Below are 24,980 nucleotides of genomic sequence, written 5' to 3'. Positions count from 1 at the left end.
TCGAGTGAATTTTAGTGTCCTTCGTAAGCTGCCCTCTTGTAGCCTTGTGAGTTTTTTACCTAAATAATTTAAAATATATATATATTGAAATAGATTGTCATTTAAATTATATATGAAAATTATATTTTTTTTGTGTTACGCCTATCTGAACCACATTTTTATGTTAAAGTATATTTTTTTAAATTATTATTTTATTAGTGACGCCTTTCTCATGAGTGCCACTGTTTGTATCTTTTTTCCTGGTTAATATATGACCCATATAGAGATACGAAAATGATATGAGATAGATGGCGCTTATCGATAAGCGATTGATTGAACAAAATAACTATAAAATTATTTTTAAAAAATTTACATTACTAAAACTCACAAAATACATCAATTTATAATAAATTACTAACAAAATATTTAACAAAATAATTTTACATTACTAAAACTCACCAAATACTAAACTAAACACAACAGTTTATAATATAATCCTAAATTACTAATAAATTAATTTTAAAATAATTACAAACACAATAATTTATAATATAATCCTAAATTACTAACAAATTAATTTTAAAATAATTATTAAAAAAACATCCACACAAAATATTAACATAAAACCATAAACACTAAACATAAACAATTTATGAATAATAATTAATAACAAAAAAATATATTTTTGTGCGGGGGAGAGGGGCGCAGGGGGAGGCAGTGGCACTCACAAGACAATAATACAAAAGCTACAACATAATCCAACAGCAGCCTCTCCAAGTGAATACATAATCATGTTATTGTTAAGTTAATCCTTTGGCTCCGGCACTCACCGAAACATAAAAAATGGTGACTCTCGATCGATCAATGCTCAGGCCAACCTGCCTCGACCTATCAGTGCTGCCAACACCTTCCATTTCCCTTGACTGTTCTCCGGCAGGACGAACCATTGCGAGTTGGTGCTCCACAAATGGATGTACCCGTACTGTCATTGTTCGAGTTTCGCGGAGTAAAATCATTGCTGCTGCTGCGGCTGCCACTATATTTTAAGTGCTGCCAACACCTTCCATTTCCATTAACTGTTCTCTTGCAGGGAGTACCATTGCAGGTAGGTACTCCACAAATGGGTGTACTACAATTGTTGCTATTGAGACTTGAATTCGAGTCGAAAACATGGGATGGACTCGTTTCGTCTAATCCAGAAACAAGAGTGGTAATCTTCATCCCTGTATGATTTTCATCAAAAACTGAAGCTTTTTCATCAGAATATGAATTGAAAACCGCATATGGCATTGTTTGATATCTTGTTATCTCGGAATCGGAGCTATAAATTCTCCTCCCTTTATGCAAATCACATCTTTTTCTCCCGGAAACGGGTTGCCTTCTACAAAGAGAACCATCATCCATGGCAACCCCACAAATAGGACTACAATGCTCGATTTCGGGATAGTCCTCTTTATGCGGTTGTGATTTCGTACTCGACCTCGTGGAAGACCCTCTAGTTTTCTTTCCCTTGTGTTCAGCGCATCGTTTTCTTCCTTCAACTGGTGGCCTTTTACAAATCGAACCATCGTCTAAAACCACCCCACAAGAGAAGGTTTCGTTCTCGTCGGAGCCACCATGATTCGAAACCAACCGAGGCCGGGATCTGCTGAAGTTGAAAACTTGAAGCAAAAAGTTGCGGTTCTCTCCATTTTTGTATTTGCCGAACTCATTGTTGTCCAAAACTAGCTTGCCTGCTTTGATTTTGATGCCCACTTGCTTTTGAAGGAAGGGTAGATGCTTTTTGGAGAAATTGGCTAATTTCATAAGATTTGATGCATGCTTATCTAGTTTTTGAAGGATATCATCGTGACGACGTATACCGTTCGAGCCTTTATTCCATGCATAATCAAAAGTACCGAGAAGCTGAGCTTCGGTTCTTCGAGCATCTGCCTTGTTTTTCATCTATTTAACATGGGAAAGTAAAATAACATTAGGAATTAGATTAAAAACCAAAATTTGGATACAATGATGAACATGTAATAACATTTTTCAAAGCTTCTTGGCCTTCAAAAATCATATCATCCGCAATTCATTCAAGACTAAGAGCTTATAACAGTATAAAGAACATATATATACATATTAGTTCACCATTTGTGAAATTGGCCTTAACACGTATATAGCCTTTCATTGTTCTTGGTTATGTTCCTTGGACTCTTAATTTTTCTTGAAGTATCCGTGTCATACACTCTTGTCTAAAACACGGATATGGGGATATGACTTCTAAAGATCATCCAAATACATGGAAAAAACTTTAAAAAGACTGATCATATTCGTGAGGGATACATATCCATATCCAACACTCACACCCAAGTCCGAGTAACATAGGTTCTTGGTACACATTTTTTCCTATGATTCTTACCATTTTCACCTCCTCAGCATAAACATTAGTAGTTATTAAGTGCTTGAATGCTGCAACTATCAATTAAAGCCAGTAAAGGGCCATTGTAGCATATCAGCAAACATTAGAAAAGCTTCAAAATCTTATATATATGAACTAGAAGATCAAACATCACCAGAAGTCCTTCACTATGTATGCACTATGAACTTACCATTGTTATATTTTGCTACTAAAATCTACACTTGAAATAAATTACAGTTTCATTTCAAATTTTGAACTTCCTCAAATAATTTCCATTCAAACACTCATATGATACTAATCAAGTTAAAAAATTAGCCAAAAAACTTCAAAATATTATATATATGTGTATATATATATATATGAACTAGAAAATCAATAAAACATCACTAGCACTCCATCACTATGCATGAATTATGAACTTAACCATTGTTATATTTTACTACTAAAATCTACACCTGAACCTGATATAAATTACAGTTTTATTCCAAGTTCAAAACTTCTCAAATGGGTTCCATTCAAACTCTCATATGATATCAATCAAGTTAAATTTAACAAAAGAAACATCAAAATATTATATATATATATATATGAACTAGAAGATCAATAAAACATCACTATTACTCTACTAAGTATGAACTATGACTGCTAAAATCTGCATCTGATATAATTTACAGTTTCATTTCAAATTCAAAACTTCTTAAATAGGTTCCATTCAAACTCTTATATGATACCAATCAAGTTAAAATTAGCAAAAGAAACTTCAAAATATTATCAAGTTAAAATATCACCAGAACTCCTTCACTGTGCATGAACTATGAACTTACCATTGTTATATTTTACTACTAAAATCTACACCTGATATAAATACAGTTTGATTTCAAATTCAAAACTTCTCAAATAGTTTCCATTCACTAATATGATGCCAATCAAGTTGAAATTAACAAAAAATTTGAAAACAGAAAGTACTCACAGGAGCCCATCTGTAAACAATCGAGTAGCCTCTAGCAAAAATGTCCTCAAAGCACCCACATACTTTATTATTCCCAGAGTCATTTCTGCCCAAGTGAGCACCTGTACGGCCATATTGTTGTAGCCTTGACCTGACATTATCAGCCTCCCCAAGATAAACCACCAAAACCTTGTCTGAGTCAAGCTTGCCATTATGGTCCCTGCTCGAAGGTTTATTTATAGCAAGCTCATAAAGACCTGAGCTTGCAGTTTTGGGGAGATTTTCAACCCTGTATCTAGCCACTCCTTCTTTCCCCACTGAATGGTCTTCCCAATCATGAGGACCAATTAGAACCTAAACAAATGACAAACAAAAGGACCCAGATGAGATTAAGGTTCATAAATCGAATATAAAAACTGGGTTTACATAATTTTTTATCAAAATCGATGAGAAATGGGATAGGGATTCATTTTTTTGCTTTAGAAAAAGCCTGTTGTCAATGGATGATTGAATTAAGAGGAGAAACACTGAGAAGAATTTATGGAATTGAATGGGGGCACCTTCCATTTGGAGAACTGAGAGTCGTGCTTGGTTCGTTTGTGATCTTCACGGTTGAATCTGGTAACCACATCGGCCAATTTAGCCGCTCCCATTGGGATCGGATCTTCCTTGTGGGAAAGGACCGTTGTATTTGTTTGCGCCACTTTATAACGAGCGTTTTTTTTCATTATAATATTGCCCTAGTTGCTTTTTTTGTTTTTGGAACTTACTTTATTATTAAAATATTTGGATTTTTTTTCCTTTTAGGAATAAAATATTTGAATTATTAATAATGTGTTTTAAACTAAATTAGTGGTCCAACCGGTTGAGCTATTGGTTCATCGATTCAATTGGTTTGATCGATCCAACCAGTTTAATTAAAAAATTAAAAAATTGATTCAACCGGTTTGATCGTTGATTCAACTAGTTTTTAGCCAGTTCAATTGCTTCATACCGATTCTTAATCTAATCAGTTAAAAGCTAATTTTCGAATCGGTTCGTGATTCAATCAGTTCAATCGATTGGTCTGGTTCGATTCAAACAACACTAATTCTTAAGACTTAAGATACTATATTTTATATTCTCAAAAAATATTTCTTTTATTTTTTTAAAATAGTTTTAAAAATAAAAAATGGTTCAATCGTCGATTCTTAAGTCAATTTGTCTAATAGCTTTCTCGGATCAATACCCTTACCAATTTCGAGCTAACTGGTCTAATTCAAATTTTTATGATTTTTTATAATTTTTATAAGTTTATATCAATTTTAATATTTTTTCATATTTTTACAATTTTTTATTATTTTTAAAGTAATATGTTTTAATTTAAATATTGTAAATAATTTTTATTAATTTTATAATTTTTTCTATAATTTATTATAGTTTTATAGTTTTATAAGTTTTATAAATTTTTTATTGTTTTAATAACTTTACATCAATTTTAATATTTAATATTTTTATAATTTGTTTTGATTTTTTATTTTATTTTATAATTTTTTGATTCTTAATATTTTTAGCAAAAATATTATATTAAACCAAAAGTCATCACGTGCCACCATTTAATTAATTTGTCAATTTATTTTAACAATCAACGTGATTAATAATAAAATCCGTTAACGGGGGATTGATTAATTTTTAGTTAACATCAAGGGCTTGCTTAATTAGGTGAAAATTTAATACATAGACTTAATTGATTTTTTGTATTTTCTTAAGTTTTTTGACATATAAGCCTATTATATATATTATATTATATTATAACTTGTGACATAATTGTATCGTGTTTAAAATTATCATTTTCTTATAGAATGATTGTTGAGCATAACAAAATCAATCAAAAAAACTTTGAAACTTAAATTCTAAGTTTCACCATATATAAATTATATTTGAATTTTCCTCCAAATTTATTCTAATTCATTAAATTGAGTTAAATTAATTATATAATTTAATACTTGTATCGATAAATTCCGATTAGAATAATCAATATATATCATGAAAATTAATTAATTAACTCTATATTACCCTCCTCAATATTCCATTACAAATACCAAGCTTCACTTGAATATAAATACAATAACTTTATTTTTGTAATTTGCACATAATATTCACAACAATCACACATCCAAACACAAAAGCTACAATGTAAATCCACCTCTAGCCTAAGCTAATAGACAATTATGCTATTGTTAAGTTAATCCTTTCGTTCAGACAATCACCGGGGCAGACGAAAGGGTAACTCTCGATCCACAAATGCTCCGACCGACCGACCTTGATTGATCAGTGCTATCAATATCTACCACTGCTGCTGCTGCTGCTGCTGCTGCTGCTGCTGCTGCAACCATAATCCAAGTGTTGCCAACACCTTCCATTTCCAATAACCGGTCTCTCGCAAGGAGCACCATTGCAGGTGGTTGCTCCACAAATTAATATAATATCATCACCACCATGGTCCAACCACCGCGGAGTAAAACTGCTACCATAGCCGCCATAATTTAAGTTCCGTGAAGTAAAACAACTACTACTGCGACCATAATTCGAATGTTGCCAACATCTTCCATTTCCACTAACCGGTCTCTCACAAGGAGCACCATCGCAGGTGGGTGCTCCACAAACGGATGTAATATCACCACCACCGTGGTCCAACCATTGTGGAGTAAAACTGCTACCGCCGTCCCTGCCATAATCCAAGTGTTGCCAACACCTTCCATTTCCACTAACCGGTCTCTCGCAAGGAGCACCATTGTAGGTGGTTGCTCCACAAATTAATATAATATCATCACCACCATGGTCCAACCACTGCGGAGTAAAACTGCTGCCATAGCCGCCATAATTTAAGCTCCGTGAAGTAAAACAACTACTACTGCGACCATAATTCGAATGTTGCCAACATCTTCCATTTCCATTAACCGGTCTCTCACAAGGAGCACCATCGCAAGTGGGTGCTCCACAAATGGATGTAAAATCACCACCACCACCACCGTGGTCCAACCATCGTGGAGTAAAACTGCTACCGCCGTCCCCGCCATAATTTAAGTGGCTCCGGCATCTTCCATTTACTTGCTTGTTTGATTTGATTTTGATGGGCAAATGTTTTTTGTTGGATACATGTTTATCTAGTTTCCGAAGGATATCATTGTGGCGACGTGCACCATTAGAACCTTTATTCCATGCATAATCGAATTTTTCAAGAAGTTGAGCTTCAGTTCTTTGAGCTGCTGCCTTACTTTTCATCTAATTAACAAAGAAAATAAAAAATAATGTTTGGAAGTATAAGGATAGTTATTAAATTTTACAATTTAGTCCATATTAATTTTGTAATTTAGTAGCACTCTCAAGCTAAGCAATAAAAATAGAAAATTTAAAATCGATCTAAATTAAAATGTTTGAATATTTATAAAATATAAATTGAAAATTCATGGTTATAACAACCGGATCAAATTTTATTTTTTATTTAATTTATAATTAATTTTAATTTTTATCATACAAAAATAAGTATTTTATATTTAACTAATAGAATAATTTAAAACTCTATAAACGTCATGTAAGTGTTATTGATTATTTTTATTTACTTAATTTAAAAGTTATTTATGATTTTTTTTAAATTTTATCAAATAATGTCGAAATGCAATAAAATAAAGCTTGCCAAAATAAATCCAAAAATCAAAATAAAAACTAATATGAAAATAAAAAATCAAATATAGTTATTTAAAATTTAGAAAAAGAACTCTGCTAAATCAAACTCTTATATATACATGGTTTTTGAAATTAATCAATTCACTCTATTTAGTTTCGATTTAATAAATTATTTTAAAAATTATAAAAGTTGAAAAAACTTTGAAAAATATAAAATTAATTTCAACTGTCGATTCAACTTATTTTTATCCCGACTCAACTAATTTACTCAAAAACCGAAATCTCTTTTTCCGAGCAACACAAATAAAGTTGGAAAGTAGAAAAACATATACTCACACGAGCCCATCTGTAGATAATAGAGCAACCCCTTGCAAAAATTTTATCAAACGAAGGACATCCTTTTTCACCAAATCCATTTTTTCGACAGAGATGAGTACCATCACGGCCATATTGTTGGAGTCTTGCTCTTATATTTTCAGCCTCCCCAACATAAACCACCCTATCAGGTTCAAGCTTGCCACGGCGGTCCCTACTCGGCAGTTTACACACCGCAAGCTCATAGATTCCTGGACCTGAACTTTTCGGAAGATTTTCAAACCTGTATCTGGTCACCGCTCCTCCTTTCCCATTTTTCCAGTCATGAGGACAAATGAGAAGCTAAACAAATGAAAAAACCAAAAAGATCAAGATCAGATTGACGTTTATAAATCAAATTTAAACTGCGTATACATGATTTTTTTATCACAATGAAAAGCATGAATGCATGATTAAAGTTGGTTTAAGGCAGATTAAAAAACCTTCCATTCGGAGAAGTGGGAATCGTGGTCGGTCTTCTTGTGATCTTCTCTGTTCATTCTGTCGACGACAACGGCCAATATTTTTATTTTCTTATAATGGGGTATATATAAATTGTCATAACGTCAATATTTTTAACAACTCCGTATTTAAATTAAAACAGTTTAATTAAATTTTAAAGATTAATGGTTTTATTTAAATAAAAAAGTATAACTAAAATTTAAAGATTAAATGACAATAAAAAAACTTTAAAACCTAAATTTATCATCTTACCTTTATTTTTTGTCCATGCCTTTTCCATCTTTCCCTTATCTTACTAGTGAAATCTTTGAATCCTTAATACTTAAGTTACAAGTAGTCTGCCGACGGTCACATTATTAAAGTGGTTATATTATTGTACGATAAAAATTATTGTACATTGATGATACGATAGATCTAAGACTCGCGTCATGATGTGATTGGATCGAGTGAATTTTTAGCGTCGTTCGTAAGCTGCCCTCTTGTAGTTTTGTCTTCTTTTACGGGTGAAAATGAGTTTTTCTTTTTAATTAATAATTGGGTAAATTTCACCAACAGTCACTCAATTTTGAAATACTTAATAAAATAATCACATTGATTTTATTTCAGTCACTCAACTTTTAAAAAGTGACAAAACAGTTATTTTTGCCGTTTTCCGTTACAGATGTAACGGTTAAGTGATGTGGCAGATGACGGCGTCCAGCTGGCCAGTTAGCATCAAATTAAACAGCCATATCAGTAGCAATTTAAGGTTTATATAGTAAAATAATAAGAGAAGAAGAAGAAGAAGAAGAGAAAAAATGGAGATGCTTGGAGATAAAACAGATGAAAAACAGGTTCCCTCCTTTGTAAATCCTATTAGACTTCAATTTCCCTTTTCATAAATCTTTGGATTTTCATAGTGGAAATTAATTTCAATTTCCCCTTTCATAAACTGTGACTTACCCTAAATTTTACTCTGTTTTCATCCACCAATTTGACAACATCAACATCAATTTAGGGTTTAAGAAGAGAAAAATAGGAGGAGGAGAAAAAATAGAGATGCCTCCAATGAGGCTTATGGTCTCTCATTGTTAGTATCGAAATTGCAGACAAATTATGTCATTTGCACAAATACACACATCCCTTGAAACCCAATCCACCATTTTTTTCAAAGAAAAAAAAACATATGTTTAATGAAACTTTCTTACCTACTCTGCATCCTTTACATTGTTTAAACCCTTTTTGGGTTTTGCATAAACTAAGTTGGGAATGTATTAAATCACTTTCTCCCTTATTTGGTTTATTTCTTGTTTACAATAACTTTGAAGAACAATTTTAACAGAGAAGGTACCGTTTTTGACTAAGTTACGGTGGATGAAAATAGAGTAAGATTTGGGGTAAGTTGTTTGATGCTAGAAAAAGATAGGGATCGAGCCGACGATCATACATTCGAAGACGGATCGGCAGGTGAAGCTGTCACCTCTGGGTTGGAGACAAAAATCAAAATCTAAAAATGTCTAGAGGATGATGGAGGTCTCGTTGGAACAAAGTTGCCGGTGCAATCTCTAATTTTATTCCATCAACTTGAAGTTTATTACTGTTGGAGCGAGAGATGAAGTTTCCCTTTTTCCCTCTTCCCTCTTCCACCCTCAACTATGGCTTCCTTAACCTCTCTCAAAAGATCCTCACCCTCCATCCTCCATCTCTCCTCTATCCATCAATGCTTCCAAATCTGCCAATTCTCGTCGCTGCCGCTCATCAACGCTTCAAACATCCAGTCTAATAACAAAAAGGATTCCATTGCCAGCTCCTTCCTCAAATGGATCGCGTCGGTTCGAGTTTCAGCTTGGTTTGCTGGTACTCGATTTTAGCTTCGGATCAAAGTACTGGTTTTTCTAATGAGCAGTTTTTGTCTTTCGCTGATTGGTCAACGGAAACTGCTGAATCCGACGTTAATGGCTTGAAGAACGCATTTCGTAAACTAGCGCTCCCTGATTATAATGTTGCAATGGTCGAAGAGTAAGCCACTAAAATCGTTCTTGATGGTGGCGCGAGGAGCTCCAGCGAAGTAAAAGAGAGTTTTACGGCAGTGGTTACGGACAAAGTTTTGCCATTGGACAATATTGGAATCGGATCTTGGGTGGAATCCGATTGGATTTCCACAATAGCAAACTGGAATCACTCCAAGCATCTCCATTTTTTCTCTTCTCCTTTTTCTTCTTTTTCTTTTTCTTCTCTATGTTATTAAGGGTTTGCAAACATCCAACGTGACAAGTTAATTGGCCATATCAGCTAATTAACTTGCCACATCAGCTAGACTGTTAAAACATTAACGTAATCTGTTAACCGGTGACTGTTTTGTCACTTTTTTATAACGTTAGTGACTGTTTTGTTATTTTTTAAAAGTTTAGTGACTGAAATGAAACCTAGGTGACTATTTTGTTAGCTACCCAAAGTTGAGTGATTGTTAGTGTAATTTACCCTTAATAATTTATTAAACTCTATAAAATATTTGTTATATTCTTAACTCTGTTTATAAAATTTAAAAACTCTATTATACCAAATATTTTCTGTTATGTTTATTATTTATTAATTTCTAATATTTTTAATTTTATTAATTAATGTAAGTAATCATACCTAAAAGATAAGTAATATATAAAATATTCTAAAAAACAGTATTTGTATAATGTTTAAAAAATAAAATGTTACAAATTAATAAATAAACATTTTTCCATGTATTTTTTATTTAACTTTTTCCTATATTCTTGGCCTATTTAAATATTAAATACCATGAAAATTAACACTATATTACAAAATACCTTCCTCAATATTTTCACTATGTGAAACAAAATTTTATTTTACATACACTTGCAATTTGTGGAAAAAAAGAAGCAACAAATAAACCAATCAATTAAAGTGGGAAAAAGATTGAAATGAATTACCTTATAAATGGAGGCTATTACACAAAGCTCATCTAACCAAATATCAGAATGGCAATGCGGCATCGGAGGACAGGGAGAATCGTATTTTATATCGCTGTTCATACGTCGTTGCCAGTTGTTCCCCAATCGGTCTTTGCTTAGTCAGAAATTAGTCAGAAATTTGTATAGATTCGCATATCATATGAACAGCTTAGCAACTCGAAAAGAACCTGTTCGCTCAATCGACTTGCTTTTTTGCACGTTTATGCACCTGTCCTCCAGAGTATAAGAACCTCATCAGCTAAAAGGCTGAAATTGGCAAAAAAAAAAAAAATTGGGTTCATGTATTTATTTTTTTAATATCATGAATCATGAGAGCCTTGGACCATCAAAGTAATACGCTTTGCGCTGTCCGCCCGAAGACTATCTCCTTTCAAACCAATCTGGGAGGAGAATCATATTCAACATAACCTCAAAAGACTTGTTCCGACAAAAATTACGACACAACAGTTTAAAAACAGATGATGCAATCCTCTCTCCGGTGATTTGCTATCAGAAGAGTTATATGATTATTCTACAAAGTTTGTATTCAAAGGCAGATTGATTACCTCAGGACTATCAGCTGGGAACCACCGTAATAGTACACCAAGACGAACAACAGCTGGAATCAGCTTGAAAAGCAATGGAGTAGTCACCTGCATGGTAATTTTATGAGTAAAATCAGAACCTTGAGAGCTAACTACGAAAGAACTTTAAGAAATTGGCAGTAAAAGTACCATAAAGGCCCCTATAGTGAGAGTCAGGTTGCATTTTTTCTCCTCCACCCGAAAAATGACTGTCCCTGTACATTAGATCAAAGAGCAAATTGGTCCTTTATTAAAATTCCATCCATTTCTATTATTAACAAAAATGATCAATTTGCTCTTTAATCTAATATATAGGGATTAATTTGCCCCTTTTTTGAGTAAAAGAGACAAAATACAATTTGACTAGTATAGGGACCTCCATGGTACTTTTACCTGATTTTGGCTAATTACAGATACATAAGGAATTTAATAGTAAAAGTTTCCATTCTGATCGGGAAATGCTTAAACCAATTGTATCATTTTTTATGGGATATTGTTCGTGAACCAATAAGAGAAAATGCAACTGCAGCAAGACTTTTATTGCAGTCGTCCATTTTCAAACTACCCTCCCGTTGCATGTTTGGTACTCGTTATTAGAATGGTAAACTATGGTAAACTACAAGAGATTCTCAAGTGTCAGTTTTTTAATAAATGCCAAATGCTAATGACACCACGTTTAACGGCTTACGTACCAAACTAAGAGCTGTTGTGCCCAGAAGTAGCAGGTAAAGTTTACCCTGCAGCAATGACAAAAATTTAGAAATGGTGATTATATGAAGAAAGAGCACTAGAGTAACTTCAATTATATGAAGATTTCAACAATGGAGAACAAACCTCTACGAGATGAAGATTAGATGCACGACTTAGAAGTACGAAAGCAAATTCCCCAATTTGGGCCAATGACATCCCAACCTACACATTAAGTTTAAAGGAACTAAGGCCCCTTTACTGAATAATGTAAGGGAAAAAAAATGTTATGCTCAACTCATACAAGAATTGAGGTTTTGTTGCTGTATCTGAACCCCTTGACAACTGCAGCTACTACCATCGTTTTAATAATAATCACCAATATAACAGCTGCTAGCAATATATCAACGTGATTCCAAAGGAAATGCACATTAATCAACATCCCAATACTGGCAAGGAAAAGAGCAGCGAAGAAATTGCGAATGGGCTCAACCTGCGTGTAAGAGGGAGAAAACCGAGGAGAATTTCATTGGTTAACAAGGCAAGAATACCATGGGGTCATACTATCTTGTACTAACCGAACTAATATTGACAATAATGCTCTCAAACATGCATCATAAACCAAATTAAACTCAAGGAGAACAAGATGCTTAAAATAGTGCCTGACGGACACAAGACTTGGCTAACCGCAAAACTAACACAGGCAGGACTTTTAATTGGCATCCTAACGGAAACACTCATCTTACACCATCAATAATTGCCTTAAACTGATTCGATAACATTAAGACTAACTCAGTCTGGAAAAAGATTACAATATTTACTGTGTAGAGATAGTTAATGAGTTCACGTACAGTTGACTTTTGAGTAGGAAGTTAAACTATTGAAAATTCAAGTATTGAAAGTTCTTTCAGAAAGGGTACAAAAATCTAGATATCTTACTTGTTCAAGTGTATGTTGACCGAGATCAGTGGTTGATATCATCACTCCCGCAGCAAAGGAACCCAGCTCAAGGCTTAGACCCAGCTTATCACTACACTGGAGTATCGCAACAACCTCTGTTATATGCATATACAAATGAATGTAGACTGCTAACTGAACGAAAGGCACATGGGTTTTATTGGTAGAGTAAAGAAAAAAAAGTTGCAAGTGAAAAAACTTGCAGCAATCTATGCAACAAAATGATAGATCTTTTCCGATGTTATGTTGCAATTAGATGCAAAGGTTAATTACAATGCAAGAAGTAAGAAGGAAATGAGCAAACCCAAGCAACAAGCAAGCAAAACGCCACGGATGCCAACTGATAGAGTTCATTAGTCTGCAAATAAATATCTGGGTTAATAAATGTCTACATAGATTAAAGAACTGAAAAAATAAGACAGATTTGTTATATAAAGGTGTTACGAGAAAGAAACTTGTGATGCAAGAAAGAAAAATTAAGGGAAGAAAAAAATAGACTTGAAGTGTGATTCACAACTCAATTAGGCATTAGTGAGTTTTAAATATAGGCATAATACTTAACTTATAGCACAAGAAGTGCCCATTTTTTTTACCTTTAAAAATGTAGGTAAGCCCACTTATCCAATTGGCTAGGCACCCAACTCAATTATTTAAGTTCTAAAGAATTGTATATTCAAATTCTTTATACTTGATATTTGTAGCAATGTGGGATTACTAACATTGCAAACTACTAACGAGGTTACCTGTGATGATAGGCTTATCATGAGCTTAAGAAACCATGGCACACAAGTCCAAGATACTATTGTCAAAATGGTCAGAAATGTGATTAAAACCACCAACCTGAAAATCAAAGGAGAAAATGTATTATTAGAAACCTAAAAACTGTAATGATATTTCCCTCAACTGAATCAAAAAGAGTAGATCTTAGAGATTTTTCATTTACGATTTAGTCATGGATAATACTCCTTGAAGGACTCCAGAATTGCCACCTAGAACTGGAAGTAAAGCAAACAACAAACCCACAGCACAGTCCTGCCATAACAAAACTTCATACTGTCTAAGCACAAGTGAAGTTCTTTTAACTGATGTGATGACAAAGAAAATAAATACCTGCAGGATAAGAGTTCCAATTGTAACTTGACCATGAAGGGCACTTATACTATTCCTTTCCATCAAAAATTTCAAAACCTGAAACCATTAAAGACAATAAGAGTAAAAGGAGACTACATGCATATACAAATGTGAAAGTGTTTCCTCAAATAAGCAATTTTCTCTAAAAGTTTTCACCAATCCAAGAACATGCAGTTCATAGAGGTTTACCACAGCTGTAGAAGACATAGATAGGAATGCACCAACAAAAACCCCCTCTGAAGCTTTACCCCCACATAACTGCAAAAAGCATGTAGCTGCATTCATCAAAAACTCATAACTAATTTGGAAGGAAAATACTATAAGAGATGAAGAAAAAATAGAAACCATCATATCTTCTCAATAGAAAACGTGAAAAACAATTTCAACATGCCTAATTAAACAAAAAAAAAAAGGGTCCTCGCCCAACTGATATAAAAAGAGTGGATAACATCTTGCCCAAGCGCCAGATAATGATAACATGGCGCTCACTTATGTGGTTACACCAGATGTTTTATAAGTACAGTATAAACTACAAACCATATATGCTAAAACTTAGAACCAATAACTGCAAAGCTTATTTTATGTGGTAAGATTTAACTATCAAACATTTACAGAAAAATATTTCTAACAATAGCACACATACCGAGACTGTTATACCACACAAGCACATGAATAGAAAAATTTGAAGAAGACCTCCAAGGACAGCAACTGCTCGAACAACACGAAGCTGCATAAATTGCAACAAGGTGAGTACCATGAGTCATAGGAATGAATCTAATAGGGTCAGTACAAGGCAACAAGCAAACCTTTGTTGCTGAAAATTCCAAGCCTAAAGCAAAAAGAAGAAAGATTACACCAAATTGAGCCACTGTTTCCACCTGAATTCATGAGCCAATAAAGATATGGACACGGTAAGTGAAATTATTTAAAAAATGAAAAGAGAAAAATAGTACACAGATGTGTAAGCTTCTACCACAGGTTCCTTGAACAGAATTATTTATGAATTAATAAAGATTGTTTTGTTTGCTAATCCAACACAATTGCGCTAGTATTAGCATGTGTATTATTACCAGTTTACGCACATAAATGCATTTCTTAGACTGCTTCTTTTTCTAGGAACTCATGCATGCAAGCAAATATGAAATAAGTAGGAAGACCGATAACTATATTTTAACCAATTTTGAAAATTTGAAAATTCGCATACATCTTTTACAAGCAACTTACAATGAGACAGTAGGTTTTCAGTTCTTGCAGCATCAAGTAAATACAGTAGCTATACCACATCATGCTTATAAGCTTTGAAGGATTACTTATGTTGCTGTAGTTATGCATTTAAAACAGGAATTTCTGTTTATTATAATACAACAGCCTTGTTAAGCATCATGATCTTTAAACATCTAAAATGAGTTGGAACTTTTTCTAACTCAATCGCCAATTCTGCAAACCAACACCCCACTTTATATGTCTAGAAGTCTCATCCAAACAAAACAAAACCCAAGCCAAAGACAAGTAATTGCCAGCTAGTATGAAAGTGGAAGCAACATACTTGCACCATTTCACCAACAAAGCTAAACCCACCGGGCCCAATAATAGATCCTGCAAGTAGATATCCAGTAATAACCTGAAATTTGAAAATGTAAAGGTAAAACTCTCCTTTAGAGAAAACCTGTAATTCTGAATCAAGAACAAGTTCTGCAAAGCATTTAAGAAGAGTTATAACCAGAACACTGTGGTAGAGGGTGAAAACTAATGGAATGAAGAAAATAAAAGGCACAACAGCAATACCGGTTGTCCAGCACAAGCAAAAGCAATGCCACCGCATGTAGCAGAGACAATGACAATTATCAGATCCAATATTAATCTGCACAAGAATTTTGGGAAAATCAAAGTTGGTCCCAATACAACTGTGATGTCATCAAACTAAACTAAATACATAAAATATACAATAAAAGTTTAACCTTAAGTCTAGTTGTAGAACAGGATACTTCGACTTTGGGTTGGATATTATAAAGACATTGTCCTGACAAGAAGTATGCCAACATGGTCAGCATGTAATTTACTTAAATATAACTACACTAAAAATACAATTCCCTGAGGCAGCATTATCATGATTCAATGTCAACAGCAAGGAAAATTATAAACTGAATACAAATTTTAGAACACTTTTACAAGACATACATTTCGATCTATCAACGTTGGTGCATCATCAGCTCGGTTTTCATCATCCAAATGGAAAACGTCATGGAGCTGAAATGACCTGGCACAAGGCTCAAAAAAAATATAAGCTGTCAAGTAATGTGGGTTAGGCGAAGCAAAATGGCCACAATAGCAGAAGAACGGTTCGACTCTTACTTCTCTTCCTTGGTCTCATTTTTCTTGGTCTTAACTCTAGCAACAGTTTCCAAGACAGCCTAAGAAAAATAAACCAATTATGTTATCACCACCCAGCTTCTTTAATAATTGATAGAAAATTCATAAACAGACAGGTAAATTCTCATCTTTATTGCTAGAGTAGCATGGTTCAGCATTCTGATCTCAAAAGTTTTTCTCACTTGAAAACTAGAATGTAAATCATAACTAAACCCATCTGATCCAATAAATTGCTTACAGCTTTAGATCCTTTAACCACTAAAGTCAATATTGAAATTTAAAGGCAGCCGACGGCCGGCCTCTACACAATAAAAGAAGCTCCACTTTTAAGTGCTTAATCAATGATCAATTTCAAAACTAAAGGTCATAGAAAATGAATAACATTATTAAAAAGTATAACTAGCCTACCACCAACCTGCTTCCCCGCGACACTATTGTTGAAACTATCAGGATCAGTAGCTGCAAAAAAAAAAAAAAAAAAAGAGGTAAGAATTCAATAATTGAAACTAAAAGAGCCAAATTAAGATTTCTATTTTATAACTTAGAACAGAGGAATGAATTTCGTTTTCTACTTCTCGTGTTCACTTGTCACTGCAATTTTTAAAGCTCTTTACCCAAATGCGGTAAATTTTCTAAATAAAATACAGCGAAATAAACAGAAATGTTCATAATCAAACATCAAACGTTAAACATTTTAATGAAAAATACAAAATTAAGAAAAAAAACTGAGTGAAATAACAGCTTATCCACATGCTTCAAAAGCCTAACTCAACTAACCACCATTGGTACAGAAATAAATGCCGAATGCAGATTGAAAAAGAGAGAGAGAGAGAGAGAGAGAGAATAACGAGAATTCAGATCTGGTAGTACGGACCTTCAGTTTGGTCGGTGTCATTGAATTCCTTCTCAAGAGCACGATCGATCATGCCGACAAAACTATCCTCTCTGGATCTCGGGTCCGAGACATTGGCCAGAACGGCGGTGACATTGATCTCCACCGCCGACCGGGCGTCAATGACGGCGACGGAAGTGATGAATACAATGAGATCACAAATGAAGAAGAGAGCAGAGAATTCTCTCATTTCCGAGGTTTTAGTGAATGAAAAAAAAAGTGAAAGAAAATAGAGAAATTAGTAGAAGCGTAAATTAACGAAAGAGAGAGTGAAGCGTATTGGAATCGCGCCTTTCGGCTTTTTTCGTTTCCTTCTCCACTCTCCCGCTTGTTTGTTGGAAAAAATAATATTTGTTTAAAGTCAGCTTAAAAAAATAAATGGAGGTTGATGAAAAGGATACTGTACCACTCAAATCAGGTGTTAATCCTACTCATACGCGCTCAACGGTACCGCGTTCAACGAATGCCTTGTGTTGTAGCCTTGTAGGTGTTCATTAGTTCTGTACCCCGCCCACTCGCTTTGGATCAGATTTGAGCTTGGGATGGCAAAAAAATCCGTATTCAACATGTTTCGACCCGAATTAATAGGGTCGGACTTTTTATTTTTGAAATTAGATTTGAGGCAGATCAAAGTAGATTTTTTTTATAGTCATTGGGTTAAGGTCGAAAAAAGCAAAGGCGACACCCGGGGGCTACCAGGCAAAGGGCCTTTGCCCCCTAAAAATAAAATGTTTCATTTGATCTCTTTTAGGAATAATAAAATTATAAATTAATTTAATAATAAATTTATATTTTAACCCTTAAATATAAAAAATATCTATTTAATCTCTTCAAAATAATAAAATTATAAATTAATATATAGTAAAATTATATTTTGATCTATCAAAATTCTTATAATTTAATTTTAACCCTAAAAGAAATTCTAGCTTTGTCCTTAAAAAATGCCTTACCCCAAGATAATTATAAAATTTCCCTTATATATAATATATATTAATATTAGATCCTCAATTCCATTATTTGTGTCACTCACCTTTGTATTCTTCTCCATAATTTATCATATTTCTTAATTAACCTACGGCTTAAAAGTGTTGCATAAATGAAATAGAAAGACAAAATTAATTGTCAAAAAATTTGTATTCAAAATGTGAAAATGTTGCGTATCAAGACGGGTGAGGTACATTATTTATTTTTCGAGGCAGGTTTATGGGGGTTACATTTTTTTAAGTCAGGGTCGGGACAAGTAAAAAATCGACCTATCCTATTTCGTTGTCATCTCTATTTGAGCTAGTAGCATTAACTGTTTAAAGATAATATAAATAATTTTATATTAATATTTTTATATTTTTTATAATTTTTAAAATGGAAAAATGAATCATTTAGACATATTATTCTTAAACATGTTCATGAATTTGGTCGATTTTGGTTTGAGCTAAATTTTTATTATTTGTTCAAGTTTAAATTTATTTTGGTTTTAGGTTCAATTTCAAGGATTCAAATTATCAACTTTTTTTTACGAACAAATCTTATTGAGTCCAACTTGAATTTTTGGGCTTGTAGTATTGAAAAGAAATATGTAGATTAGGCTTAAACTCCGTACAAGACATGTACCTAAAATAAAAGCCAGTGACCTATACAATACAAAGATTCGGAGGCCAATGATTTAAACATCAAAATCCGATGACAAAGATTCGATGAGTATCCAACGCAATTAACCATGTCCAGTTTTTTTATCATGGGCGCTAGTGGAGATCTTCGCTTGTAACCTTGACCACGTACCCGTGACATATAGAAATGTCACACTTTTATCAAATTTGTGGATATCTGGCAAAAATACTAAAAAAAATAATTATATAAATGATTAAAATTTAAAAACAATTACTTAAATAACTTAAAATAAACAGTAAATTAGGGTAGGAGACTTAAATAGCTCACATCACTTAGATTTTTGTGACAATCACCACTTGTTAATTTTCTCAAGTGTTAAAAAAAAGTATTTTTTAGGGCTGGGAGACTTTAATAGCCGACACCCTTGTATTTTTTTCACCCGTATCATATTAGTATATTTTACACGATTCAAAAAAGTGGTTATCTGATACCCTCAACTCAATTTTTTTCAAATACTCATGTGAATTTTTTTATTAATTTTGAGAGTGATTTGATAAATAGTATAGGTTTAAAGATTAAAAAGACGAAAATTTAAAATAAAAATAAAATAATTTTTTATAAAGTTAAAAAGGTTAAATAAATTATTATGAAAATTACTTAATAAGCCAAAATTTACACAACTACACAAGCAACTAAACTAAGGTCTTAATTTGTTAGGTGAAGATGATGGGGCCACCACGAAACTATGAGGTAACTTCGCCAAAGATTCAATTTTTTGTGTCAAAACGAAAAATATGTGTTCAATGTATAATAAACAACAGTTTGCAAGCTTGCATCAACTATGTATACGATTAAAGAATTTTCTAGGAACTGTTACGTAGCTACGGGTGCTGACAAGGTTCGGGCTACTTAAAATAAAAAAAATTTATTTAGGTTTTTCTTTAAATTTTAAATTAATAAAAATAAAATTATACTTTTACTTCTTAAAAATATAAAAATTTAATTTAATTATTTAAAATTATAAAATATAAGCTATTAAAATGATAAAATTATATTTTTACTATCATAAAAATTACAATTTAATTTTAATTCCTCTAAAAATTTTCTAACTTCACCCATTCTAGAGAAAGTGTGAATCTATTAGAACAGAAGTCAAAAAATATATTAAAATATACAAATATCTGTTAAATACTAAATAATATATTTAATTATGTAAATAATATAATGAAATCCAATAACATTAACATGAAATTAGTTATTTTATTCAATCAATATGTAAGACGTTTGATGACATTTAAGTAATGATTTTAGGAGAATATATTATTGAGAAGAAAAGTTGAGGATCTAATTTTATTTGGTTCTGAATTTAGTCAAGATTTAATACGTCTGTTAGATATTTAAAAGGTTTAAATATGATTTATTTTTTAAAATTCAAATGGAATAAAATAACATTTAGTCATTATATTTGGAATTTTTTTATATTAGTCTTTAAACTTTTTTTTGTCTGTATTAGTTTTGGAATTTTGCAACTTTTTTCAATTAATTTTTGACTTGGTTTTGGTTAAGGTATGGTAGTGTGGCAGTTTGAGGAATTTAAATATTTTAAATATTTTTTAGATTATATTTATTTTAAATTTTAAGTGAAGAAGTGACACAATTTCATAATTTCACGTCGCTCTACCTTAATGGGATTCAAGTTTAATGACTAAATTAAAAGAAAAAAAAGTCAAATTTTAAAATTAATATAGACAATAAAATCTACGACCAAATGACGTTTTAACCCAATTTAAATTAATGATATATCAATCTTTTTATCAAATTCAAATGAATCCCTTCACTTTCAAGAGATCATCTCATTTCCGTTATCAATCATGCAAACTAAGTGTAGACATGCCCCATAGAAAAGGTCCACTAGTTCCTAATAAAATTGGTGTATTAATAAACTTTTAAAAATTGTCTATTAATTTCTGCTCGATAATTTAAGGTTGAGTCTCATCATACATAATTATTTTAAATTTAAGTTAATTATAAATAAGTTTTATTTAAATTAAAATTAATTATATTTTATATTAATTTTATTCTAGTTATAATTGTTCATATATGTATTATTTGTGATTGTATTAATAATTATACTTTTCAATTTGAGTTCATATTAAGAATAAAAATAATTATGATCATGAAATCCTCAAATATGATAATAAAATACTCGATTTTAGATCAGTAATAATTGAGCCAAAATTATAAATAAATAAAAAGTAAAATACAAGTCCTTGTATCTCATTTACACACAAAAATAAATTATTAAAAAACCATAGCTGCCCCCCATGATTCATGAAGAGGGAAGAAAAATCATGGAATTTCTACTAATCTTGTCTGCTATCCAACATTATGACTAGATTAATTTTAATTATTATTTTATTATCATGCAGTATGATACTTTTGTTTGTTTGCATCTTAAAAATGTTTGAAATTGACTTCACCTCAATAATTTGGATGTAAAAGGCCAAAAAGAGAGAAAGTTACATGCTTATTCAAGGACTGAGCTACTTGCTTTGTTCTAATAGGCTGGTTTTATATGAACCAAACTTTTAATATATTTTGAATTTACAATTCAAATGATTGATTTGATTAAAATTTTATTATTTAATAAAAATATTTTATTTTATATAAATTTATAAAATTTTAAATTTGATTCAATTTGAATTTAAAATAAAAAATTAGATATTTTCAAATTTAAAATTCAATCTATGAACACCTTTAATCGTGAATATTAATTTATTTTCTAATGTTTTAGATGGATAACTATAATAGTTACTTAACTATGTATTTAGTTTTATTTTAATCATCCAATTATTATTATTTATTTAGTTATTCAACTTTTTGAAATAAAATATTTTAATTATTCTCTAATTATGAGTGATAGAAAGTTAAAATGAGTATTTTTATTGATATATTAATAAATTTAGCTCTTCAATATTTATATATTTTATTAATTTGATTTTAAATCTAAAAATTTAATAAATTTAACTTTTAATATTTATAAAAATTATTATTTTAGTTCTAATTCTAAAATTTTAAAATAAAATTGTTATTTAAAATTTTAGATAAAAATTATAAAAATGATTTAAAAATCTAAAAGCATAATAAATTATAAATAAAAATAACATAATCAAATGATTCAAAAACAAATGATCTAATGTTTATTTTTATTTAAATGTTAAATAAACATGTCGCAGTTATTTGGTGGTATTTTTATTCATTTTTTTAAATTTAAACTTTTAACTCTTTAATTAAATTAAATTTAAATAGATTCCAGCTCGAATTTTTTTCGGATCGAATTCTACGACTTCCTCAAGAGTAAACAAATAATAGTATAATTAGATATTTAATAAAATAAAAAGTACTTAATTGCTGCTCTGATATCCAAATGCCGTTATAAATAATAGCCACTCGCTTCGCTCCTTTTCGAGCCTCCCCTCGCTACTTCCGTCCTAATTTTCAGGAAAAAATCGCCGCCGTGATTCAAAACTCAGCCCACTGTCTCCGATCGTGTCAACTTGTAACCCAATCTCTCAAATATGGATCGACCCAGATTCGTAATCGACGCCGTCGAAGCCGAGCAAATGGCCAAACAATCAGGCAAGACGGTGCTCCAACTCCTTCCTTCTTTGGTCAAATCAGCCCAGTCCGTTGCCCGCCCGCCGATCTCGAAGTACCAAGTTGGGGCAGTCGGGATCGGGTCATCCGGTCGGATCTTTTTCGGAGCCAATTTAGAATTCCCGGGTCTGCCCCTCAACCATTCGGTCCACGCTGAGCAGTTCCTTATCACCAACCTTTCCCTCAATGCGGAGCCGCGTCTTAAATACTTCGCCGTCTCCGCCGCTCCTTGTGGTCATTGCCGCCAGTTTTTCCAAGAGCTCCGCGGTGCTCCCGACGTCAAGATGCTCATAACTTCCTCCGATGATGAAAAGGAAAACAAAATAAGCAACACTTGTAATGATAAAGACCAAGAATTTACCCCTTTGTCTCATTTTTTACCTCACAGGTTCGGCCCCGATGATTTGCTAGGAAAAGATGCTCCTCTCCTCCTCGACCCTCGCCGGAATGGCTTGTCGTTTACCTCCGACGGCGGCGAGTACGACGAGTTAAAACACGCGGCTCTCGATGCGGCGAACATGTCGTACGCACCTTATAGCGGGTGTCCATCCGGAGTGGCGTTGATAGACGTTGAAGGGAAGATATACAAAGGGTCTTACATGGAATCCGCCGCTTACAACCCGAGTCTACCGCCAGTTCAGGCGGCAATCGTCGCTTATGTCGCCACCGGCGGCGGCGGAGGGTACGAGAGGATCGTCAGAGCAGTTTTGGTGGAAAAATCCGACGCCGTTATCAAACAAGAACACACTGCAAGGCTACTTTTACAGTGCATTTCACCAAAATGTGAAGTCAAGGTGTTTTCAGTGTAAAAAACTGTGAGTATTTAGCTTCAATTTCTCGCTTATTTATGAATTTAAAATGATGAAATCATGGTGAAAAAATGGTATCTATGGATTAAATGATGAAAACCCAGAATGAACATGTAAATCACCAAGTGAATAATTGTGATGATTTGTTATCTTTTGCAGCTTGGAATATATTGTGTCCTGTGTTTTTGTTCTTTTGTCTCTGTTCTTTAATGGATGAATGGACTACTTTTAGATGTGATGCTGAGAAACTGTTGGATAAATGCAGTCATGGAAAAGTTATTGATTGATTGATGCAAAAAAGGTAAACCAAAAAAGAGGCAAACATGAGATTCCCAGTTCCACTTTTGAACTTGGTCATTTTTTTAGCTTTTGCTTTGATTGGTGGATGGTGGATCCCTGTTGTTATTGAATTGCTGCCATCAAAAGCCATTAAGCGCTCTCTCATTACAACAGATCATATGAATTGGTACTATAGATTTGACTCTGGTAATCTTATCCCACTCTTCGTAAATTGTTAAAATCTTTTAGATTAGACATAAACAAAAAAGAGTCGACTGAGTCACCATGGTCTCGAAAAAACTTAAGTCATCAATGGTATGAGAAACATAAGTCCTTATAGACTTGAGAAAACATCATCAAGAGAGGAGCTGAGGACAAAACCTCTAGTTAAATTTATTATTCCGAGAAACCATGGCCCTCTTGTGTCGGAAAAAAAAAAGAAGGAGGCTGATGGAGGAGAAGGAAGTGGTGGTGATGGTGGACATGAGGGAAAAGATGAAAGAAAGAGGAAGTGGAAAACGAAGAAGGAAGAGCAATGATGTTTGATCCAGTTTTTTAAAATGAAATTTTAACCGAATGGTTCAACCAGTAAAATTCAATACAGTAATAAATAAGTGAATTTAATATTTTTTCTTTTTAAAGAATTTGTGATCATTTTAAGGCTGAAAAAAGGATGGAAATTGATCGATCTTATCCACCAAAAGTGTCGACTCCATTATTTGGCTTTATCATAATATTGTGGCTTTTACTTAAAGGGAAAAAGAAGAAGAAAAAGTACAAGATATATACCCAATTATTTTAAATTTTTAAATTAATATAATTATTCAAAGGGTTAAAGTGAATTACTGTGGTCTGAATTCAGTTTAGAAATTATTGAAATTCATTGCTTTTATAAAAAATAATCATTATTATAAATATATTTGTAAAATCTAAAAGATATATAATTAATAAGATTTAAACCTACTAATATCTCGAGACATAAAAGTTCGAAACTAAAGGCTTAAAATAGGGTGATATGTCTCGAGATATAATCATGTATTTTGATATTTTGACCCGTAAATCATAAAATATTTACATCTTTGATTATCTATAACCCGAAACGTCGTAATTTGGCCCATTTGAGTTCGATTAACACTTGTAACATCCTTTAATTAACCAATATCTTGTTTAATGTGCTTTAACCTTCGAATTTCATAAAGTTGCATGCATGTATGTTCATTTCGAGTAGTTTTGAAATAGATATAGTGCTTTGCATC

At 32.4% G+C, this 24,980-nt stretch overlaps 4 protein-coding genes across 10 annotated transcripts; 1 reads left to right on the top strand and 3 right to left on the bottom strand.

Moving 5' to 3' along the window:
* Positions 1 to 567: 567 nt before the first annotated feature.
* On the bottom strand, positions 568 to 4,091 carry LOC108467452 (protein EFFECTOR OF TRANSCRIPTION 2). Its single transcript, XM_017768065.2, has 3 exons — positions 3,890 to 4,091; positions 3,351 to 3,683; positions 568 to 1,923 (listed from the first exon to the last, which is right to left on the bottom strand). Exons 1-3 carry the CDS (start codon positions 4,055 to 4,057, stop codon positions 871 to 873), a joined length of 1,554 nt encoding a protein of 517 aa, XP_017623554.2. The 5' UTR covers positions 4,058 to 4,091; the 3' UTR covers positions 568 to 870.
* Positions 4,092 to 5,361: 1,270 nt separating this feature from the next.
* On the bottom strand, positions 5,362 to 8,205 carry LOC108468827 (protein EFFECTOR OF TRANSCRIPTION 2-like). 2 transcript variants are annotated; one of them, XM_017769687.2, is made up of 4 exons: positions 8,064 to 8,205; positions 7,793 to 7,850; positions 7,332 to 7,652; positions 5,362 to 6,593 (listed from the first exon to the last, which is right to left on the bottom strand). In XM_017769687.2, exons 2-4 carry the CDS (start codon positions 7,847 to 7,849, stop codon positions 5,649 to 5,651), a joined length of 1,323 nt encoding a protein of 440 aa, XP_017625176.1. In that variant the 5' UTR covers position 7,850; positions 8,064 to 8,205; the 3' UTR covers positions 5,362 to 5,648. The 2 variants fall into 2 exon arrangements, with proteins under 2 accessions (XP_017625176.1, XP_052873969.1); XM_053018009.1 differs by lacking the exon at positions 8,064 to 8,205 and having other exon boundaries at positions 7,793 to 8,010.
* A 2,371-nt stretch (positions 8,206 to 10,576) lies between these two features.
* LOC108467827 (K(+) efflux antiporter 4) lies at positions 10,577 to 18,077 on the bottom strand. 6 transcript variants are annotated; one of them, XM_053018006.1, is made up of 21 exons: positions 17,357 to 18,077; positions 16,898 to 16,941; positions 16,465 to 16,523; positions 16,291 to 16,369; positions 16,071 to 16,132; positions 15,898 to 15,973; positions 15,659 to 15,733; positions 14,919 to 14,990; positions 14,756 to 14,839; positions 14,302 to 14,370; positions 14,092 to 14,169; positions 13,925 to 14,013; positions 13,725 to 13,821; positions 13,286 to 13,339; positions 12,964 to 13,059; positions 12,329 to 12,517; positions 12,172 to 12,249; positions 12,030 to 12,074; positions 11,320 to 11,406; positions 10,942 to 10,982; positions 10,731 to 10,863 (listed from the first exon to the last, which is right to left on the bottom strand). In XM_053018006.1, exons 1-20 carry the CDS (start codon positions 17,562 to 17,564, stop codon positions 10,950 to 10,952), a joined length of 1,674 nt encoding a protein of 557 aa, XP_052873966.1. In that variant the 5' UTR covers positions 17,565 to 18,077; the 3' UTR covers positions 10,731 to 10,863; positions 10,942 to 10,949. The 6 variants fall into 6 exon arrangements, 4 of the variants coding, with proteins under 4 accessions (XP_052873965.1, XP_052873967.1, XP_052873966.1 ...); XR_008269433.1 differs by having other exon boundaries at positions 10,824 to 10,863; positions 10,942 to 11,020; XR_008269434.1 differs by lacking the exon at positions 10,731 to 10,863 and adding an exon at positions 11,488 to 11,552 and having other exon boundaries at positions 10,947 to 10,982; positions 17,357 to 18,076.
* Positions 18,078 to 22,315: 4,238 nt separating this feature from the next.
* LOC108467463 (cytidine deaminase 1-like) lies at positions 22,316 to 23,611 on the top strand. Its single transcript, XM_017768078.2, has one exon. The coding sequence runs from the start codon at positions 22,558 to 22,560 to the stop codon at positions 23,443 to 23,445; it is 888 nt and encodes a 295-aa protein (XP_017623567.1). The 5' UTR covers positions 22,316 to 22,557; the 3' UTR covers positions 23,446 to 23,611.
* The last annotated feature ends 1,369 nt before the right edge of the window (positions 23,612 to 24,980 follow it).

The sequence above is a fragment of the Gossypium arboreum genome, chromosome 8, assembly GCF_025698485.1.
Source record: "Gossypium arboreum isolate Shixiya-1 chromosome 8, ASM2569848v2, whole genome shotgun sequence".
Lineage (NCBI taxonomy): Eukaryota > Viridiplantae > Streptophyta > Magnoliopsida > Malvales > Malvaceae > Gossypium > Gossypium arboreum.
Note: the sequence above shows the minus strand (reverse complement) of the source record. Positions and strands in the feature narration are given on the sequence as shown.

Excerpts from the sequence above, each read along its gene's own strand:
- LOC108467827 (XM_053018008.1), bottom strand. The coding sequence starts at position 17,564 with ATGAGAGAATTCTCTGCTCTCTTCTTCATTTGTGATCTCATTGTATTC. Across the intron at positions 16,524-16,897 it reads ATAGTGTCGCGGGGAAGCAG|GCTGTCTTGGAAACTGTTGC; the intron begins GTTGGTGGTAGG and ends TATTTTTCTTAG. Across the intron at positions 12,075-12,171 it reads CTAATCTTCATCTCGTAGAG|GGTAAACTTTACCTGCTACT; the intron begins GTTTGTTCTCCA and ends TCATTGCTGCAG.
- LOC108467463 (XM_017768078.2), top strand. The coding sequence starts at position 22,558 with ATGGATCGACCCAGATTCGTAATCGACGCCGTCGAAGCCGAGCAAATG.
- LOC108468827 (XM_017769687.2), bottom strand. The coding sequence starts at position 7,849 with ATGAACAGAGAAGATCACAAGAAGACCGACCACGATTCCCACTTCTCC. Across the intron at positions 7,653-7,792 it reads CCCACTTCTCCGAATGGAAG|CTTCTCATTTGTCCTCATGA; the intron begins GTTTTTTAATCT and ends TCATTTGTTTAG. Across the intron at positions 6,594-7,331 it reads TTATCTACAGATGGGCTCGT|ATGAAAAGTAAGGCAGCAGC; the intron begins GTGAGTATATGT and ends TTTGTTAATTAG.
- LOC108467452 (XM_017768065.2), bottom strand. The coding sequence starts at position 4,057 with ATGAAAAAAAACGCTCGTTATAAAGTGGCGCAAACAAATACAACGGTC. Across the intron at positions 3,684-3,889 it reads CTCAGTTCTCCAAATGGAAG|GTTCTAATTGGTCCTCATGA; the intron begins GTGCCCCCATTC and ends TCATTTGTTTAG. Across the intron at positions 1,924-3,350 it reads TTGTTTACAGATGGGCTCCT|ATGAAAAACAAGGCAGATGC; the intron begins GTGAGTACTTTC and ends CATGTTAAATAG.